Source organism: Octopus bimaculoides, chromosome 15, assembly GCF_046866305.1.
Source record: "Octopus bimaculoides isolate indiv1 chromosome 15, ASM4686630v1, whole genome shotgun sequence".
NCBI classification, from domain to species: domain Eukaryota; kingdom Metazoa; phylum Mollusca; class Cephalopoda; order Octopoda; family Octopodidae; genus Octopus; species Octopus bimaculoides.
This window is the reverse complement of record NC_142942.1, coordinates 52,965,393-52,984,048: the sequence shown is the minus strand read 5'-3', so window position 1 is coordinate 52,984,048 and position 18,656 is coordinate 52,965,393. Positions and strand designations below refer to the sequence as shown.

General features: G+C 37.7%; 1 protein-coding gene across 8 annotated transcripts in view; it reads left to right on the top strand.

Annotated features, from left to right (window-relative positions):
- The window catches only part of LOC106870781 (ATP-dependent chromatin remodeler CHD1), a 63,795-nt gene that overhangs the window by 12,653 nt on the left and 32,486 nt on the right, over positions 1-18,656 (top strand). For 4 of the 8 annotated variants that reach the window (XM_052973345.2, XM_052973343.2, XM_089363861.1 and 1 more), the window contains exons 2-8: positions 2,671-2,874; positions 3,935-4,637; positions 5,338-5,421; positions 6,087-6,151; positions 7,203-7,361; positions 11,964-12,101; positions 13,126-13,268. In XM_052973345.2, coding sequence (XP_052829305.1) covers positions 2,693-2,874; positions 3,935-4,637; positions 5,338-5,421; positions 6,087-6,151; positions 7,203-7,361; positions 11,964-12,101; positions 13,126-13,268 — 1,474 coding nt within the window. In that variant the 5' untranslated portion in view covers positions 2,671-2,692. The remainder of the gene's footprint in view (positions 1-2,670; positions 2,875-3,934; positions 4,638-5,337; positions 5,422-6,086; positions 6,152-7,202; positions 7,362-11,963; positions 12,102-13,125; positions 13,269-18,656) is intronic. The other 4 variants (XM_089363863.1, XM_052973346.2, XM_089363864.1 and 1 more) reach the window with 1 other exon arrangement.

Below are 18,656 nucleotides of genomic sequence, written 5' to 3'. Positions count from 1 at the left end.
GATGTTTATACAGATCCAGTGCTATATAGTAAATCCAATAAACAGATGATGATTAAGGCGATCAGTAAATTTGCTTAAGATTAATTCTGAAGTTGATGTACCATTCCACTCAATTTTGGATGTATATTACAAAGTTCTGTTGCAGGTCTTGGACACATCTTAAATCTTTCTGATAAAATGGTGGATGCCACTAAGCGCCCCCAAAAAACTTGCAATGCCGTGCCACTATCATGAAGGAGAAAGCAAAAGATTTGAACTCATTGCTCAAGCATATAGCTAGTGATGATAACACCTACCATAAGCCGTCTTGTTACAAAAGCACTGGCCAAATAAAGGAGATAGCAAAGTAAAACATTTGTTATTACCAAATAATCCACTTCACGTTTTCTTGCTTTAATATGCAGTCAAATACTGTAAAGATTCACTTGATTTTAGCTTTACAGTAGTTTATTACATAAACATTCTGCTGGACTGGCCCTTGTGCAGGTGGCACGTAAAAGCTCCCACTACACTCTCGGAGTGGTTGGCGTTAGGAAGGGCATCCAGCTGTATGCATTTGTGTGTGTCTGTACACTCACAAGGCTTTAGTTGGCCCAGGGCGATGGTAGAAGATACCTGCTCAAGGTGTCACTCATTGGGACTGAATGTTAAACCATGTGGTTGGGAAGTGAACTTCTTAACTACCTAGTCATACCTGCACCTATAGTATCAGGAGATACTAACTAAAACAAAATAGCTATTGTACAGGAAGGACTAAACAAAATAGGCTTGAATCAATGAGTAATGTCTGTGTAAACATTTGTAATTTGTTTCAAAGAGAAGCAGTGGCCGTAACTTCTTAGATGCTAGGATTACTGACCGAAAGGTCTAGTGGTTACATTTTGCTAGCGCCATAGTGTTGCAACCTTTTCTTTTTATGCATTACATATTAATCTTCCTGCTGCATTCAATCGAGCAGAAAATTCATGCAATTCTCATTTCACGGACAAGTGGATTATGGTTGTCAAGAGATATGCTGTGGTGTAAAACGGAAGGAAAAAAATTAAGTGTAAAGGTTTTTATGAAAATATCCAAATTTGCAAGTACAAAATCTACAAATCTCAAGTGTCATTACAAATATTGTCTTTATATAAAAAAACAGGTACAAACCTCGATGTATGATTCAATGAATGGTATTCTAAAAGGTCAGCATTTGTTGAAATGTTAAAGGTGAAATTAGTAAACCCTTTAACACTCATACCAGCATAGAAAAACTCAATCAGCTGCAATTGAATAAGATGACAACTCTTTGGACCAAGAAAAAAGCCAGTTTTTTTTTTTTTTTTGAAAATTCATTATTTCTGTGCATTTAGAACATCTGTGTGTTTAGTCTTTGAAATTTACGTAAATAGTGAGGTCTCCAGGTTTCAAATGATTGTGTGCAGTAGTAGTAATGCCATAACACAGTGGTCCCCAGATTTTCTTTGCACCACAGACAGGTTTCATGCAAGCCACTTTTTCCATGGACTAGGGGATTACATGCATACAAAATGAAAAAAAAGAAGAAAAAAAAATACAAAGTACATAATATATAATTTGATTTTTAAAAAAAAGTAAAGATCCCCTTCGGTCATGAATGATGATGGAATTGCACCGAGAATGTTTCACTCCAACGCACAAATCCAGGCAAGGTTGTCTTTTATGGAAGACCAGCTGTCGTCCATGCATACCAGCCTCTCATCATGCCAACAATGTTATCCAAGGCAAAGGCTGATATAGTTAGGTACCAGTGACATTGCAACTCATTTCTACAGCTGAGTGAACTGGAGCAACATGTCTTACTCAAGCACACGACTCACATTCCAGTCCAGGAATTGAACTCGCTACCTCATGAGTGAGCCTGACACTCTAACCACTGAGCCATGCGCCTTTGTATTTATGTAATTTAATTGTTGCATATATAATACAAATGTAATTGTGACATTGTATATTACATACTTTATTTCTACGATTATACACCTCAAAATTTAAAAATTTATTCTTTCTGTGTGGCCTGGTATGGAATGATTCATGGTCCAGTGGCCCCTATCATAATAGATCTTGTCATGAACATTTATAATGATTTGCTTCTTGGATATTTCTTTCAGAACAACACAATCATCTTTGCAAAGGATACCATTTTCCAGAGTTATTCTATGTTTAAAATTCTTATAGGATTTTTCATCTTTGAAGCAGCAACTCCAGGCATTCTTTTACATTCTAGGAATGATTTTGCTCAGCATCAGATCACATAATATTTTTGGCTATAAAAGAATGAGACTTCGATATTGGAGAAATAGAGGATTATTTATATGTTATAATTTAGAACAAACAGTGAAAGGTTGTCATTGTAGTACTCGGAGTTTCAAATGTTGGAGCAAAGAAATAAACCTCCTGCATTCACAACGTCTACATACATACTCACACAAACATGTATACGTACATGTACACACACACATACAAACGTGTGTACATACGCATACATACACATATCCACACACACAAACACACTATATATATATATATACTTGTAAGGGCGCTGATGTTCAGCTTGCCTAGGGACCAGCAACCCTAGGGTCGGCACTGTATATATATATATATATAATATACACTCTTAAGCTTAAAACACTTTTCCTTTTCTTATTGCTTCAGAAACTAATCAATTGATGGACATATGAACTCCTTCAAATCAGGTTTAATAACTACTTCAGCACTTCCAGCCTCTGACTATGAAAGAGATGCTGGTTACCAGCAGTACATTCCACCCCAGCACAACAACATTAAAGTAGAAATGGGCTCCAATAAGTCAGAAGAAGAAGAAAGCAGTGCTTCGGATTCAGGCTCTGGAAATTCCAGGTAAGATTTAGACCTTTTTTTAAATTTTTATTTTTAATATCTTCAGCTGATGGCAGCATTTATTCTGAATGTAAAGTTCTGTTGTTAATAATTTGAAAGGCCTTTCAAAACCACTGTTACTGTCTTTGATATAATTGTGTAGTTAAGAAGTTTGCTTTGCAACCAAGTGGTCCTTGGTTCTAATCACTGAGCAGTGCCTGGGGCAAATGTTCTATACTTTATGGCCTTGTATTGACAAAATCCTTATAAGAAGAGGACAATTTCCATGTATTATATATATATACATATATATATGTGTGTGTGTGTGTGTGTGTGTGTGTGTATTTGTTAATATTTAGCAGAAGCAACAAAGTGGCTCAAGGTCCAAGAGTTTTATGCATTGGCACTTACCAAACTAGTTAATAAGTGCCAATGCATGAAACTCTTGGACCTTGAATCACTCTGTTACTTCTAAATATTAATATTTGAACTCACGGTCTGAGAACTTTGCTTCCCAACCACATGGTTCCAGGTTCAGTTCCACTTCATGGCACCTGGGGCAGGTGTCTTCTACTATATATAGCCTCAGACCAACCAAAGCCTTGTGAGTGGATTTGGTAGACGGAAACTGAAAGAAGCTCGTATATATATGTGTGTGTGTGTGTATTTGTCCCCCCCCCCCCCCACTGCTTGACGAAAAATGTAACTGTTTTGGTGTTGCACCTTCACTGAGTTAAAATTCTACAAAGGATTGGTTTACCATTTGATTCTCCTGGTTAATGAAATGAACGTTAGTAATATCATTATGTAGAATGATGTATTTTATGGTACCCAGTGAATTTGTCCACAACAATCCATCTACAGCAATTTACCTATGGATACAATTCATCTACAACCACACAGATAAATTATTGTAGACGAATTCACCTGGAACCATATTTTATATGCATTAGTATACAGACACTTAAAGTAGCTCAAGCTCACTTGCATACATGGACGAAGGGGTATTGTTTGGGTGTGGCTGTTAGGTGTACTTTACCTGTATTTGTTTCTGAATTCCGTCTTTTATATCTCTCCACAGTGGCTCTGATTCTGAATCGGAATCTAACTCTGGCAGCAGCTCTGACTCTGATTCCAGTTCAGCAGGCAGCAAGAACTCAGAAAACGAAACCAAAAACCACGATGCCTCAACTGGCACTGCACGTTCTGATTCTGAGAAATCTGCCAAGTCTGATGACGATGGCAATGCTGATGATGGGGATGATGATGATGACAATGGTGATGATGAAGATGACGACAATGATAACAAAAGTAATAACAATGATGAAGATGACGATGACGACGACGATGATGATGAGAAACATGATGAAAATGACGAGGAAGAAGAAACATCTGCTACCGCAGCTGCTACTGGAGTAGAGCAAATGGAAGAAGATGAAGACGACGATGACGAAGATGATGACAACGATGGTGGTGGGGATGCTGATGATGATGATAACAATGATGATGAGGAAGATGAGAAAATAGATGTTGATAATGATGGCAATGATGAAGATGAAGAAGAAGACGAGGAGAATGACGATGAAGATAACAAAGCAGAAGCTGAGTCCGATGAGAAGGACAACAGTGGTGATGAGAGTGACGAGCAGAGCAATGACAACAGCAGCGAGGAGGACAACAGCGATGACAACAGTTCAAATTCTGACTCCTACTCTCATGATACCAGCAGTTCTCCACAGCAAACTGCCCGGACAAAACGCAGCTCCAAGAAGGAATTGAAAGATGTGAGTTTCTCACTGTTTTTTTTTGTTTTCATTTTGGGTTCAAAACACACAAACAAGGCTGATTGTATGAATGAGGGACATACGAAAGTGTACTTCATTCTCTTTGTCTGTCTCTTTCTCTCTCTCTCTCTCTCTCTCTCTCCATATATATGTATGTGTGTAGTGCTCCAGCATATATATATGTGTATATATATATATATATATATATATATATATATATATATATGTGTGTGTGTGTGTGTGTGGTGCTCCAGCATGGCTGCTGTTTTATATATATACGTATTGGGTTGGTGCATAATTATTGTGGTTTTTTCCCAACAAATTTTATTCAACAAAAACATCTTTAAATGACGGTCTGACCATCTGCCAAGCAAATGGGAAGCAGTAATTGAAGGAGATGAGGAATATGCTCCGGAATAATCATTTAAAGATGTTTTTGTTGAATAAAATTTATTGAAAAAAGCTGTAATAATTATGCACTAACCTAATATATATATATATATATACACACACGCACACACATGTGGGTATTCTCTTCCATATTTTGGACCTATTGCAATCCTAAATGGCTCAAGACAGAACTATCCTCTCAGTTATGAAATACAAAGATTCTTCTTTATATATGTTTTTACATCTTTTGTTGCATCTGCAAGCTGGAAGTTAATATAATTTACCTTTTATTTTTCTATATAATGTTTAGCTGTGGGAAAAAACTCCTGATTTATATGGCATTAGAAGATCAGGCAGAGCACGCAAAGAACCTACAAGATATACACAGACACGGGTGAGTGATTTCATTGTTTGTCAAGGTCTAATATACAATTATTTATATATATATATATAATCATGGTAGCCTTCAAAAGATGCTACCCCACTGGAGAGGCAAGCAGGTCAATATTCTCCCTGACTGGAAGACTAATCTGTTGCAGAGTGATCCGATTAGCGGTTGAGTGAACTCGATCGATGTGAAACGAGACGTTTTGCTCACAAACATAATATGTTGCCATGTCTAGAAATCGAACCCACGATCGAGCAATTGCGAGTGTAACATCCGAACCACTCGGCATATTATTCTATACATATGTCCGAGTATGTACGTCTCTGTACATATTCTTGTTGTTAGTCCTTTTTGGACTTTTCACTCTTTGGTGATTTTGTCTTCAACAATCCCCCCCCCCCCCCGACTCCTGCTACCATTTGCTGCTCTGTCTCAGTGTCTGCAACGGAATCATTGTCATCTGTGGTGTTGTCTGCAAACTTTTGAAGGTACCAGAAAGTTTGTTGTGTTTTTTTTTGTTTTTTTTTTGACATTGAATCAAACAAAGAAGTTTGCTGGGTGCATTTTCAACATACATTCAGCGAAAATGAGTCGAAAACTCACCAGAAACTGCCTTTACTTTTGGTTTGAACTTGTGTACATTCCTTAACAGTTTTGCTTTTCTGTTATAGAACACTGACAGTGATGAAGGAAGCAGCGATAACAAGCGGAGGAAAAAACGTGCACGGCGCAAAGAGTAAGGATCTGCTCATTTCATTTTCATGTTGTTGCTTGGCCCCCCAGGGACAGACCCAGAATGAAAGATATTCCAGCTGTGATCGGTCTGTTCCTTTTTTTCAGATCTAGTATATCTTGAATTATATCATCCGATGCATAAGTTCTTTTTTGAAGATTGTAGGGTGTGATTTGAGGGAGGTTTGGCTGCTATTTCTAGTATGTTAAACAACCATGTAGGGGTTTGTACTTTGGCTTGAATTGGTTTTTACGGGATGTCAGTGGTTAGTGCAACAGCTACAGGTTATAATGTATTTGGAGAAAGCTTCTTGTTCAGTATTCTTTCTATCCTAACCATAAATAGCAAAGAGTGAATTTCTTAGATTAATAGTTTGTCAGGTTTTCGAGGCAATATATCATTTGGTAATTATCACTATGATAATTGAACGATTTGATTTCAAAAGTTTTATCAAGTCATTGCTTAGCCTATGATGCCTTTCTTAAACAGATCTGTCCTACCCTGTGTGTGATGGAATGAAAGCGGAAAAGGAATATTTGATTATATATTTCATATATTTATAACACAACAAAGTTTGAGGTTCTTTATATAGCGTCTAGGTGGAAAAAAAGGTTACCTGACATACCTGGGTGTATGGTGGTTTTAGTCTTGTTTGTCGTCCTTGCGTCTTATATATTTTTCATTTCTTTTTTCATGTTTCAATATTCGATCAGGTTATTGGTTGTTTTCAGGCTGTAGAATTCCTGTTGTCGCAACAGAGGAAAATGAATAAAATTGAGACTTAAATAATAATATTAAACCATTCTTTCAAATGTTATGAGTTCAATTCCTACATTTGTCCATGTATGATTCGGAAGCATAGCAGTTGCTCAGGGAAGAAAAGTTTGCACATCATGTGCATAGATGCATAAGTATCTTTCAGTTGTTTCCAGTTTACTCCTCTTTGGCCTTTGCAAGCATCATTTCTCCATCGAATTTCTTCACACACACACATGTACACAGTTCACTGACAGTAATGTTGCATTTAAAGACATTGCTGTCTGTTGTTTCTCAGGTCTGAAGATTGGCAAGGTAGTGATGATGACGATGATGATGATGACGATGACGATGATGATGACATTCGTAAAAAAAATAAGAAAGAAAAAGATAGCGATGATGATGATAGCAGCTATAGTGATGATTTCAAACCGCCCGCTCGTCGTTCACAAAGCAAGTAAGCACATATCATATATCTCTATATAAAATTGCGACCCATCTGTGTCTACCCACCTTTCCCGGAAGTCTATACTGCACATCCATATTACTTTTCTCCAATTGTACTTTTGTGGCTGTGTATGTATATGTTTGTATGCATGTATCACTATTGACTGACTGCTGGTTCAGTGTGAAGTGCTTGGTATGGATTGTGGTGGTGGTGGGAGGTAGGGAAAGATAGAGTGAAAGAGAGAAGAGAGTTGTTGGGTGGAAAAAGACATGTTGTGTGTGTATATTATAACTGTATATGTATGTGTGAAGGCGCATGGCTCAGTGGTTACAGCATTGGGCTCACAATCATGAGGTAGTGAGTTCAATTCCTGAACCAGGCTGTGTGTTGTGTTCTTGAGCAAGACACTTTATTTCACGTTGCTCCAGTCCACTCAGCTGTAGAGATGAGTTGCGATGTCACTGGTGCCAAACTTTATCGGCTCCTTTGCCGTTCCCTTGGATAGCATCAATTGCATGGAGAGGAGAGGCTGGTACGCATGGGCAACTGCTGGTCTTCCATAAAAAACAATGTTGATTTGACCATCAAGTTTTGCATCATCACTCAGGTTGAGAAAACTAATAGAGCTGATATTTATATATATGTGTGTGTGTGTGTGTGTGTGCGTGTCTCTCTGTATGTGTGTGAAGGCATGTGGCCTTGTGGTTAGCTGTGTTGCACTCTCAACCTTGAAAACGTGGTTTCAATTCCCAAACCAGTTGTGCCTTTTGTTCCTAAGCAAAACACTTCATTTCACATTGCTCCAGTTCACTTAGCTGTAAATGGGTAACCCTGTGATGGAATAGCACTCCATGCAGGGGTAATGTTGGCCTGCTCACCCAGCCAGAGGGGTGGCATCATACGAAAGCTGAAACAATGAAAAGCGCATTGTGACCAGTGATGTACAATAACATCCAGTAGTCTAATCAATCGCATGGTATATCTATTGTCATTCCCTTTACAGTGAGTTAAAAGGGTTTATTTTTTTGTCAGAACATCACTGGAGATTTGACAACCTTCCCTGTGTTGGTGTCATGAAAAACACACCCGGATGCACTGTAAAGTGGATGGAAAATGTGCAGAGAAAGGGTTGTGAAGCCAAAGACTTGTCAACCTCTCTGAAAGGTGGTGCCGTGAGTCAAAAAAAACACCCAAAATACACTCGGTGAAGTGGTTGGCAGTAGGAAGGGCATTAGTGAGACGATGCATTTGAGCACCAGTCTTTGAGTGCAGTGTTTCCCAATAAGAAACACTGGCTTGGATTGTGGAATCCCATTGAATACATGCCAGAATGGAAAGGGGGTCTAAAATTGATGATGGTGATGATCTTTTTTTGTATAAATGTGTGTGTGTGTGTGTGACTATATTGGGACACCATTTACAGGATGTAATTTGATAAGGTGAAGTTTTGTTCAGATTTTCTTTCATCAAGCTGATGGTACAGGTTGAGGTCTCCTTCCTTGACCAACACAACACATATTCAGAAACACCATTAGTTATATCAGTTTGCTCCTTCACTTGCATAAAAACATCACTCAGCGAATGGGTATTGCTAATTAAGAAGGGTGCCTCTATGTGGTCGCTCGACCTGCTAGAAATAGCAGCCAACCTCCTTCTAATCTCATTTTAACCCTGTCGCATTTAAACTGGTCACGTCTGGCTCAAATATTCCACCTGTTTCATGTTCAAATTGGTCAGATCCGGTCTCTGGCACCTGCCTTACAATGTCATTCTAAAAGTAAACGATCACATCATTAAAATCTCAAAGCTGCTTGGTTAATTCAAAACAAAGTAAATAAATAAGAATTAACATTTGATAGAGTAATCTGAATTCTAAAGGATTAAAATATTCGAGAGACATTCAAGACTAGCTTTAGATATTACAAAAACACCAACAAAAACCAAAGGATAGTCATAGCTGGAATACCTTTTGTCATAAGTCTGCTTGATGTTGCTGACTTGGACTAAACAGCACTGTCTTGGGGTTACTCAGCCTTGAAAAGGAATAATCAATAAAGCATTTGTACAAGGAAATAAATTAACATTGATTTGGACATAAATGTATTTGTGTATATAATACATAATACAGGTCTGTGTGTCTATGACCATACATCTGTTTATGTATACGTATATACACAGACACAAACACAATGTTTATGTGTATCATCATATATATATATATATATATATATATATATATATATATATATATATATATATAAATAACCCATGCCAGCATGGACAACAGACGTTAAATGATGATGATATATATATGTATGTATATGTGTTTATATGCATGTGTGTGTAGCACCTTTCTAGAGAAGCACTTTTCTAGTGTAGGGCCTATGGCATTATGCTGTGCTTGAGAAGAAGACCCATCAAGCCAAGTAAAATTGCAGTCGTGGCAGATACTGGTGTCATGCAAATGGCTCCCTTGTTGGTGGCACATAAAAGCACCCATTACACTCTCAGAGTGGTTGGCATTAGGAAAGACACCCAGCTGTAGAAGCCATGCCAAATCTGAGTGTAGTCTGGTGCAGCCCTCCAGCTGGCCAGCCATGGTCAAAACGTCTGACCCATGCCAGCATGGACAACAGACGTTAAATGATGATGATGATGAGGATGCTTACACATACATTGTAATGGTTAGTCCATATTACTTCGTACAGAGCATAGGGGAAGTTCTCCCGGTTTCTCTGGGATGTATATTCTTTCCTGGATGGGACATCAGTCCATTGTAGGATTACTCATTTTTACCATTTGTATGAACTGGAGTAATGGGATCAGATATCTTGGGCAAAGTATATTGGTAACATCCAGTTATGCCATTCCAGCTAGGAAACAGTCATAGCTGTGTAATTGAGAAGTTAGATTCAGTACCATTTTGTTTGGGGTTGCATGTGTGTACATGTGCATATATGTGTGTTTGTGTATATATATGTATATGAACATGTTATGAACACACACACATGTATAACATGTGCCCAGGGTGTCCAAGAGAGGGCTGTACCAGTGCCTGGTTGGTACCCATCATTTCATATCCATCTTCCATGCTGGCTCATGGTTGACCATTCAACTCCTGCCAGCATGGAAGATGGATATGAAATGACGATTGTGTGTGTGTGTGTATATATATATATATATATATATATATATATATATATATATATATATATATATATATATATATATATATATATATATATAGCAATGTTAATTCTCTAAATGAAGTATTAACAGTAACTGCACGATAAAGTGTAGTATATTGCCACTTAAGTGTGGCTGACCCCTAGGGGTGGATGTTACTGTTGCTTTTAGCCCCAGGAGGACATCTCCTCCAGCTGGCTTATCGACACACGACTGTGTCCTGTTTGCCAAGGGTAGTTATCCCTCTCACCAACATCTGCAGCACGAACGGATCCGGATTTCAGGGTTATTTCCCTTCGTCGACGTCCGATAGCCGCTGACCTTGGTGAGAGAGACAGAAACCTGGCAATCTTATATCTTCTTTTCAAGTGAAATTCTTCACTGATATCGAAAAGGTGAAAACAAGCAATGTTTATTCTCTAAATGAAGTATTTTGGCAAACAGGACACAGTCGTGTGTCGATAAGCCAGCTGGAGGAGATGTCCTCCTGGGGCTAAAAGCAACAGTAACATCCACCCCTAGGGGTCAGCCACACTTAAGTGGCAATATACTACACTTTATCGTGCAGTTACTGTTAATACTTCATTTAGAGAATTAACATTGCTTGTTTTCACCTTTTCGATATCAGTGAAGAATTTCACTTGAAAAGAAGATATAAGATTGCCAGGTTTCTGTCTCTCTCACCAAGGTCAGCGGCTATCGGACGCCGACGAAGGGAAATAACCCTGAAATCCGGATCCGTTCGTGCTGCAGATGTTGGTGAGAGGGATAACTACCCTTGGCAAACAGGACACAGTCGTGTGTCGATAAGCCAGCTGGAGGAGATGTCCTCCTGGGGCTAAAAGCAACAGTAACATCCACCCCTAGGGGTCAGCCACACTTAAGTGGCAATATACTACACTTTATCGTGCAGTTACTGTTAATACTTCATTTAGAGAATTAACATTGCTTGTTTTCACCTTTTCGATATCAGTGAAGAATTTCACTTGAAAAGAAGATATAAGATTGCCAGGTTTCTGTCTCTCTCACCAAGGTCAGCGGCTATCGGACGCCGACGAAGGGAAATAACCCTGAAATCCGGATCCGTTCGTGCTGCAGATGTTGGTGAGAGGGATAACTACCCTTGGCAAACAGGACACAGTCGTGTGTCGATAAGCCAGCTGGAGGAGATGTCCTCCTGGGGCTAAAAGCAACAGTAACATCCACCCCTAGGGGTCAGCCACACTTAAGTGGCAATATACTACACTATATATATATATATATATATATATATATATATATATACACACACACACACACACATATTTATTTATATATATATATATTTGGGGTAGTGGAAGGAATAAAAATATTTTAAAAGGAAAAAGGAAATATGCAAATGGTGTTTCTTTAATTTCTCTGACAATTTCATCTTTTTGCCATCAGAAAAAGTAGTCGCTCAACAACTAAAAGAAAAGTTGCTGCCAAAAGATCTCGGAAGAAGAAAAGCTACTCTTCAGATTCAGATAGTGATGATGAAGCAGAACAACGCCATTCTAGAAGAAACATTAGGAAGAAAGTCAGGTAATATTTACAATTCCTCACTTCTTTTACTTTTGTCCTCCTCACTTTTATATATTGTTGTAACCACAGTACTTTCCTGATCATGTGTCACCTGGCTTTGTCGGGGGGTAGTTTTTTTTTATGGCTGAAGTACTGGTAACTCAATGGCTATTGCACTTAGCTGCTACTATGTTAGTGAATTAAATCTCTGAAATAATACTGTGAGAGTGTTAAAGATGGCTGATTAGAACTGCTGCTGCTATGAAAAAAGCGTTGATGCTGGTGCCACATAAGAAGTACTGGTGATGGTGCCATGTAAAAAGCATCCAGTACACCTGTAAAGTGGTTGGCATTAGCCAGGGCATTCAGCTGTAGAAACCAAGCCAAACATGTTATAGAACTTACTGCAGCCCTTGGCCTTACCAGCTCCTGTCAAGCTGTCCAACCCATGCCAGCATGGAAAGCAGACATTGAATGTTGATGATGATGATGATGACAGACTGGTGTGGTTTCTTAGTAGTGTAAGTTCAAGTCTGGCCAGAATTAATTTAAGCTTTCTCTGGACTATGATCAAAGACATTCTGAGCCTGTCCCATCACTTTTGGCTGCTATTTCTAGCAAATCAAGCGACCACTTGAGGGCTGTTTTGTGATTTATTGGTTTGTTGTGCTGAATGGGATTTGTTTTACAAGAATGTCTGTCTGTGATTTATTGGTATCTCATCCAGAGAGATTTCTTCCACGTCCTCTGTAATACGTCAGAAACTGGAGATAAAGCAGTTTTTCTGTGAAGTAAAACTATGAACCCGTAATTGCTGCTCGTTACATTGAATTGAGAGTTGTTAGTAAACATAGCTTTTTTAAAATTTGACTTAAAGTAATGCGTTGCTGCTCAGCTGAAAGAATGTCTCAGTGAAGAGAAACAACGGTGGATGTTGTTGACTTGGGGTACTGTTCAGAGCTGAGTTTATGCGTTTACTTAAATTAATCGTTTCATTGAAATAACGCATTTGTTAGTCTATAATGGCTACCATGGCTTCGTTTAGCTACAAAGAAGAGGAATCTGAGAACCAGACCGATTCAGATGACCTTTTAGAAGTCACTGCCGCAGCCCAGGCTGCTGACGAGGAAGACGACAACCATGAAACGATTGAGAAAGTGATACGGCAACGTGCAGGCCGCAAGGGAGGTAAGTGTGTCGTCTTTCAATACTTCTCGTGTTCATTTATTTGTTTATTTGTTTATTTATTTATTTTTTCTCCTGCATTTGCCTCTGATGTTGTTAGGCTATTAGTTGCTGTAGTCAAATACACTGCATTGGTTACCCACTCCCCATGTTTCTCACCTCAGTTGTATAGTTTAGCTCAGTGGTTCTTAACCCAGGCAGTAGCAGTCCCTTGGAGGCATTGTGACCTCACAAAAGATGGAAAATGTCAAGCAGGGTGTTAAGTGGTGTGCAAAATGTTTTTAGATCAGTGAACAGGACCATGATTTCTTTTTTGTTCTTTTTTTAATTTGGAAATAAAATATTTAAAACCTGGTGTAATACTTTAAATTTTCAACACGTTTTAAAAAACAAGTCTTTGTAGGGATTAGAATATGCAGCAGGACATTGTGTTATTTAGTGATATAACAAAGTACTTCTGCCATTGGAAGCAAGTTGCTGTTGTTAGGGTTTCATTCTTTTGGTTGAGACAAGGTTCATCATAATAGTGCATGTGTTAGTTTAGCAGCAGATTACAAATATGAGACTGTCAATATCAAACCTGTTATTTTTGGATTACCAAAATCTGCACAAGGCAGCCATTTAAATTATTTTTCTAATATCAAAAATTATTTTTCTAATATCAAAAATTATATTTGGAATATAATAATTTGTTGAATATTTTAAATTATTTTACATTGTTTTTGTTTATCATAAAGATACCCAAATATTGATATAGTGTGTTTCAGATGTCAACACGAGCTATGCAGCTAATAGTATTTTATTTAAATCATAATGATGTTCTTTGTTGTAAATTTTTTTTTTTATTTACACGCTCTAATAATATAAATGTACATGCCATCTTCAGTAATTTCCATTAAAATTTAACACAAAGAGTACTTACTCAATGCAAATAGTTTGAGGCCCATGGTAGATTGGATGGGTGGTAAACAACAGCAGAAAATGTGCTCCTATTTGTTTAAGACAATCTTTTGCCATTTTGGCTAAAATTCTCTAAGCATGTGGTTGCTAGTGGATACCTGCAATTCCGTTGCCACTGCTGGACACTTTTCCTCTGCTACTGATGTACTCTTGTGCTTTTTAGCACTTCATGTCTTTAGGAGATGCTTTCTCTAAAAGAATACTGTAGTTAGCCACATTAAGTAAGATATACAGAATGCTATTTTGAGCTAATACAATTTCTGTCACAAGCAACAAATCATCTTATTCATTTATTTATTTATTTATAACAAAACCTAAACAAGTGGGCATTTGCTGTTTAGTGAAAGGGACATTGAGCTACAAATGGTTCAAAACCACTGATTACCTGAACTATCAACTATCAAATCAATTATTTCCTCTCTGTATTTAACCCCACTACATCGAAAGTATATCGTTATAATTACATTGTTTCTATTTAACCTCAGTTTTCCATGTTGAAACAGTTTGCAAATATAAATAGTTATTTAGTAGTGATTAATATATCAAAACTATTTTTAATTGTTAGTTAACCTTTTCAAAATATTTCTTAGCTCATAACAATCGTGTTTTGAATGTTATTTTTACAGTTTTTACAAGTTCCTTTTCAAAAACCTTAAATTTAAATATCTTCTATTTATTTGAGATTTACTTTTAAAGTAACTGTTGCTTGCAATGCTCATTGAGTGCTCTCCATTTTTCTGTATAAACTTCCTCTAAAATTATTTTCCATTAACCTCATATTCTTTTAGAGAGTTTAAAACCATTTGTAGTTATGGTCTTTTAAACATTTGTCAATTTATGAATAACGTCATCCATTAACCAAACAATCACATTTTAATGAAACTACAGCTTTTATTTGGAGAAACATTTTAGAACCATGGCATAGTGGTTAAGGGTGTGGGCTACTAACCCCAAGATTCCGTGTTCAGTTCCAGGCAGTGATCTGAATAATAATAATAATAATAATAATAACATTGAAAAATACCTTAGGAATGAGAACCCAGGTTTGAAATTTCCCCAAGACACCTGATGAAGGCTGGAGGGTATATCAGCCGAAACGTTGTGTTAACAACAAACAAGATAAGGACAAATATCCGTCAAATGTAAATAATGTATTTTAGGACTATTTCTCTAAAACTCAAATTTATTGGGAATCTGTTGAAAGGTTGATCTTTTATTGTACGTAAGTACCAGAAATTGGTAGTTGTAGCTGGATGCTTGTAAGAACTCTGTTTTCATGTGGTTCTCTGAGTCTTATATTAGAATCCAGAAATATTTTCAATGCTTTTTAATACATTCACCTTTATATTAACATATGCACACACACACACACACACACACACACACACAGAGGTTTAGGTGTGTGTGTGTATAAAAGTATTTGTATGTATATTTATGTATGTTTATATGTGTGTGTGTGTGCATGTATATATGTGTGTATATATATATATATATATGCATATATGTGTGTATATATGTACATATCTATAGGTATGCATATTATTGTATTCATAAATTTTTTTTTTGCATTTGTTTCACAAAATTATTGTTGTGACTATACTTATAGTTTTGCTGTGATACACCTGGACACACCATTAGTGATTTTTTGGCTCATTATGTGTTCTGTGTCTTTTAACAACAGACACATTCACCCAGGTTGGTCGCCCTAGCTTATCTCTAGTTAAACACACTGTCCCTCCTAGGGCTTACACCTCCTGATCTATGGCCACTTTGAGGCAGCCTCCACTGCCTCCACACTCAGTTGATTGCCAATTTGATAGCTTTCCATGATAGGCCCCCTGTGATGCTGAGTATATTGTTAACTCTGCTGAAGGACTGGCCTCGAAACCCTCTGTTTTCCATTGCTATGCAACCACACCTTGCTTGCTACCCATTGCTTTAGCATAGCCCCACCAGCTCATCATATTGTCGAGGGGAACAGCTTGGAAATGTCTGAAACACTCGTACACTTGTGTGTGGCTCATACACTCCTCTCGATGCTCTTTCTGCAATTTTGCATTGACCTGTCTTCTAAACATATATTGAAAACATGACTGTTTTTAATTTTATCTTTATTTTTTATTTATTCATCAGAGTTTCCTTGCGTCTACATAGTTTCTCTTTTAGTTCGTTTGGAACAATAAAGTTCTTAAGATTCATCTTTATTGACGTTTCCAACTTTAAGATGTGGAGTAGTTTTTGTCTTTTGCGCCACTCTTTTTATAATGGGTGACTCATATTTTTATAGAATATCTTGCTAGTATTTGACTGTTTAAAGTTGTGCATCAATGGATTTGCATTTGTGATGATGATGTATGTCGTATGCTGATTGTAGGCTTGCGTTGCAATTTTAGTATTACTTCCATATTTGGTTGTCTGTTTGTGTGAAGAATTCTGTAAACTATGGAGGCATTTTCTGTTAGTATTTTGCTACATATAAACATATACAGACACACACACACACACGAGTGCATACCCTTCTCCATACTAATATTTCCCATCATCTTCACCTCCACCCCCACCTTTGCATATCACTCACTACGTCAATCTCTAACCCCTATTTGTTTCCTCCCCCCACTTTCTTGCTCCTTGAGCATTTGCTCTAGCACCTCATCACTACCTTCTTATCTCCTCTACAGCAAGGAACCTGTGCTTGTGTCTCTACGACGCTTCAGCCTTTCATTACCTGGCACAAAGTCATTCCCCGCCACCTTCCCCTCCCAAATACTTTCTCTAAGTAGTGCGAGCCTTCCCCCCTCCTCCTTTTCCACTTCTTTTATGTCTTCTTTTAAGTTGACATGGCAACCTTACTTGTGCTAGTGCCTTGTAAAAAAAAACACCCAGTACACTTTGTAAAGTGGTTGGCATTAGGAAGGGGATCCATCTTTGGAAACCATGTCAAAGATGACATTGGAGCTTGACACAGCCCTGCACCTCATCAGTTCCCTGTCGAACTGTCCAACTCATGCCAGCATGAAAAGCAAACGTTAACTGATGATATAGCATCATATATCCATTTTACTCTGCTTGAGTGGATCATATGGGATTTGTTGAGGCAGATTTTCTATGGCCAGATGTCCTTTTTGTCTGCAACCTTCACCTATTTCCAAGCAAAGTAATGCTTCCCCGTTGCTAGACGTGTTTTTCCATGGAAGACCGGACATAAATAACATCGCTTGTGTAACAGTGATACTCATTTACAACCGTCACCTGATGTCAAGAAAAGGATACTCGCACATGTGTGTATACACACACAATGAGCTTCTTTCAGTTTCCATCTTCCAAAGCCTTGTGAAGGCACATGCTGCACAGTGGGACTGAACCCGATACTACACAGTTGGGAACCAAGCTTCCTAACCACACAGTCACATATGTTTGTATGCTTTATGAAGAACACTTTTCGTAGTAGACATTTTGTAGTGAATACATGACTTTTATCTTTTCCTTATTAAGTCTTTTGTGCAATTTCAAATGAGCTCCATGCAGTTTATGTCGAGCAGTTGATTTCCTAAATCGAAATATTTTTGACCCCCCACACAATCTTATTCCCCGGATGAACTTATGTTGGCTTATGTTGCTGCTGTTTTATAGTGGACATGACCAGCAGTATGGATGGTGCAAACATTACCACAGGAATATGGATTTCTAAACATTAGATTTATACATCACGTCAGATGTTAATTTTGGGTTTGTGACTAGTATATGTTGTATGTGGATTCTGATGGGCTCTGAGTGTTGCTTACATCATTAATCATGTATTTTTGTGGAGAATTTTGTTTAGTGTAGATGTTTTTACTAATGTTTTCCTGTTTAGCTTGTGTGATGAAGTGCATTGCAATAGCTGTTTGTTGTAAGTGAATAGTCAGCCATTAGGCGAGTGTTGTATCTGTATGACCAAATATAACATCGTTTTCATCATTGTTTAACGTCTGTTTTCCATGCTGGCATGGGCTGGACGGTTTGACTTGGGAGAAGTCGATTACATCAACCTTAGTGCTTGACAAGCAAATTATAATGTCTAGAACCATTTTTGCATTATTTATGATATTAATGCTAGTCTTATTAAGTAGTCCATCTTCTTTGGGAGATGGTCGACAAATGAATTGGTGTATTTGGAAACGATATCAAGTCATATTTCAGGATTAAACTTGCAGCTGATTCATTGTCTTCATCAATCATCTGTGAATTGTGCTATTGTTGTTTAACCACAGGTCAGCTCAGATAGAGCAAATGTATGGATACAAGGCATTCCAACTGGAAACATTCCATCCTGTTTTCAAAAATAGTGTATCCAGAACTACATTATTTTATTCCCCCCCACTTTTTCAAGGTGTGTAATTCGTAGGTAGACTTGGCTGTTTTCTCCAGCTTGTAACATTTCCAGTCAAATAG